At 53.0% G+C, this 2,234-nt stretch overlaps 1 protein-coding gene across 1 annotated transcript; it reads left to right on the top strand.

The window, feature by feature from the left end:
- Nucleotides 1-353: 353 nt before the first annotated feature.
- On the top strand, nucleotides 354-1,897 carry LOC119365829 (anthocyanidin reductase ((2S)-flavan-3-ol-forming)-like). The gene is made up of 6 exons (XM_037631479.1): nucleotides 354-554; nucleotides 625-791; nucleotides 887-1,087; nucleotides 1,196-1,355; nucleotides 1,447-1,663; nucleotides 1,750-1,897. Exons 1-6 carry the CDS (start codon nucleotides 416-418, stop codon nucleotides 1,895-1,897), a joined length of 1,032 nt encoding a protein of 343 aa, XP_037487376.1. The 5' UTR covers nucleotides 354-415.
- Nucleotides 1,898-2,234: the final 337 nt, after the last annotated feature.

The raw sequence follows: 2,234 nt of genomic DNA on the forward strand, positions 1-2,234 counted from the left end.
CAAATACATCATCCATTGACATGCAACATTTGTTTTTGCTCCTCCACTTCCAACCCTAAAAAACAGCATGCAAGAGAGGCTAAATTGAATCCATTTGTTTGATTTGGTGAGAATTGTATAGTTACTCCTACCCGCAACGTCATTTGGTTTGCTTCTTGAGATGCTCAACATCTTCTAGTCAACAACATCTTTTTGGCCGGCAGCACGTTACGCTCCTCGCCGTATTTTCTGTTGCAGCCCACGCTGGTCGTTGGGCATCCTGAAATCTCGACTTGCCTGTCAACCTTCAGCCATGATATCTGTACATAAATGCACGTGAGTGCAGAGTGCGAGCATCATCGAGTCGCCTCACAGAACAGAGCTCCCGTGCTCGAGTTGTTGCCAGGCGAACTGCAGAGCAGTGATCACCGGGGATATGGCGTCGGCGGCGAGCGATGGGACGGCGAGGAGGAAGACGGCGTGCGTCACTGGAGGCAGCGGGTACATCGCATCGGCGCTCGTCAAGATGCTGCTGGAGAAGGGCTACGCCGTGAAGACCACCGTCAGAAACCCCGGTAATTGGTTACTGACCGAGCCTCTGAATGAAACTGGTCACATATGCGTCGTGATGTTTTGGATTCTCAGATGACGCGGAGAAGAACGCGCATCTCAAGGCCTTGGCAGCGCTCGGCCCCTTGGAGGTCTTTCGCGCCGATCTGAATGAAGAGGGCAGCTTCGACCACGCCGTTGCCGGCTGCGACTACGCCTTCCTCGTCGCGGCTCCGGTGAACCTCGAAGCAGAAAACCCTGAGGTAAAACGTCAACCACCAAACTCACTTTCAGTTGTGTCAATCAGTTCCTCGACTAGACGCATTCTTCACGCTTATAATTCATCCGGTGATGGCAGAAAGACGTGATCGAGCCGGCCGTCTACGGAACCCTGAACGTGATGAGGTCGTGCGTGAGAGCGGGGACGGTGAGGCGCGTGGTCCTGACGTCGTCGGCGGCCGCGGTGTCCAGCCGGCCGCTGGAAGGCGATGGCCATGTCCTTGACGAGGAATCCTGGTCCGACGTGGAGTTCCTCAAATCAATAAAGACCGGTCCTTGGGTACACATATGTGAACATTCGTTGTTTTTCATCTGTTCCAATCATTTCAGTGGAAAATGAAACGATGTTACTCATCAGTCATCATCGTGTTCGAGTGCCATATCGCAGGCGTACCCTGTGTCGAAGGTGCTTCTGGAGAAGGCGGCGTGCGCGTTCGCGGAGGAGAACGGCATCAGCCTCGTCACCGTGTGCCCCGTCGTCGTCGTCGGCGAGGCGCCGGCGGCGGATGTCCTCACCAGCGTCGGACACGTCCTCTCCCTGCTATCGGGTGAGGCTTGAAATGATTCAACATACCAGCAGACACACTCTGTCGGACCGATATACATGTGCGTTACATGACGTGCGTGCTACGATATTAGGCGATGATACGAGAGTCGGCATCCTGGAACACATTCAGAGGGCGTCGGGCTCGATCCCGATGGTCCACATCGACGACCTCTGCCGCGCCGAGCTGTTCGTCGCCGAGGAGGAGGCTGCGTCGGGGCGGTACATCGTCTCCAGCGTCAACACCACTGCCGTGGAGCTAGCCCGTTTCTTGGCTGCAAAGTACCCGCAGTACAACGTCGATACAGATCGGTACGCACGAATGTCTTGACTCGTCCCTTCTGGTAATGGCGAGTTCCAAAGCTCGTGCATTGAAGTGTGTGTTTGTTTGTCTTCAGGTTCGGCGATCTCCCCGAGAAGCCGAGAGTGTGCGTTTCGTCGGCGAAGCTCGTCAAGGAAGGGTTTGAGTACAAGTACAAGAACCTGGATCAGATATATGACAACGTCGTCGAGTACGGAAGGGCCTTGGGAATCCTTCCGTACTAAGTACTATGATCGATCTTAAGAGTCAGAGGATGCGCTTGGAAGCAAAATAAGCAGAGTCTCCTAAAGTACACAAATGATGAAATGTGGGTGTTTAGTTTATATTTTTTTATTATTTTTTAAGAAAAGGAGGATGACCCCCGGCCTCTGCATCTGGAAGATGCATACGGCCACTTTATTGATTATTCTCGAGGACCTTACAAAGTATTACAACAATGTGCCTAGATCCACCATCTTGGCAACATATGCCGCTACTCCTATCCAAAATGATGAAGGGGTGCTAGCTGAGCCACTACCCAAACCACTCACCTAAGCCTAACATCAAAAGCCGGAAGCCGAA

The sequence above is a fragment of the Triticum dicoccoides genome, chromosome 2B (genome assembly GCF_002162155.2).
Source record: "Triticum dicoccoides isolate Atlit2015 ecotype Zavitan chromosome 2B, WEW_v2.0, whole genome shotgun sequence".
NCBI lineage: Eukaryota > Viridiplantae > Streptophyta > Magnoliopsida > Poales > Poaceae > Triticum > Triticum dicoccoides.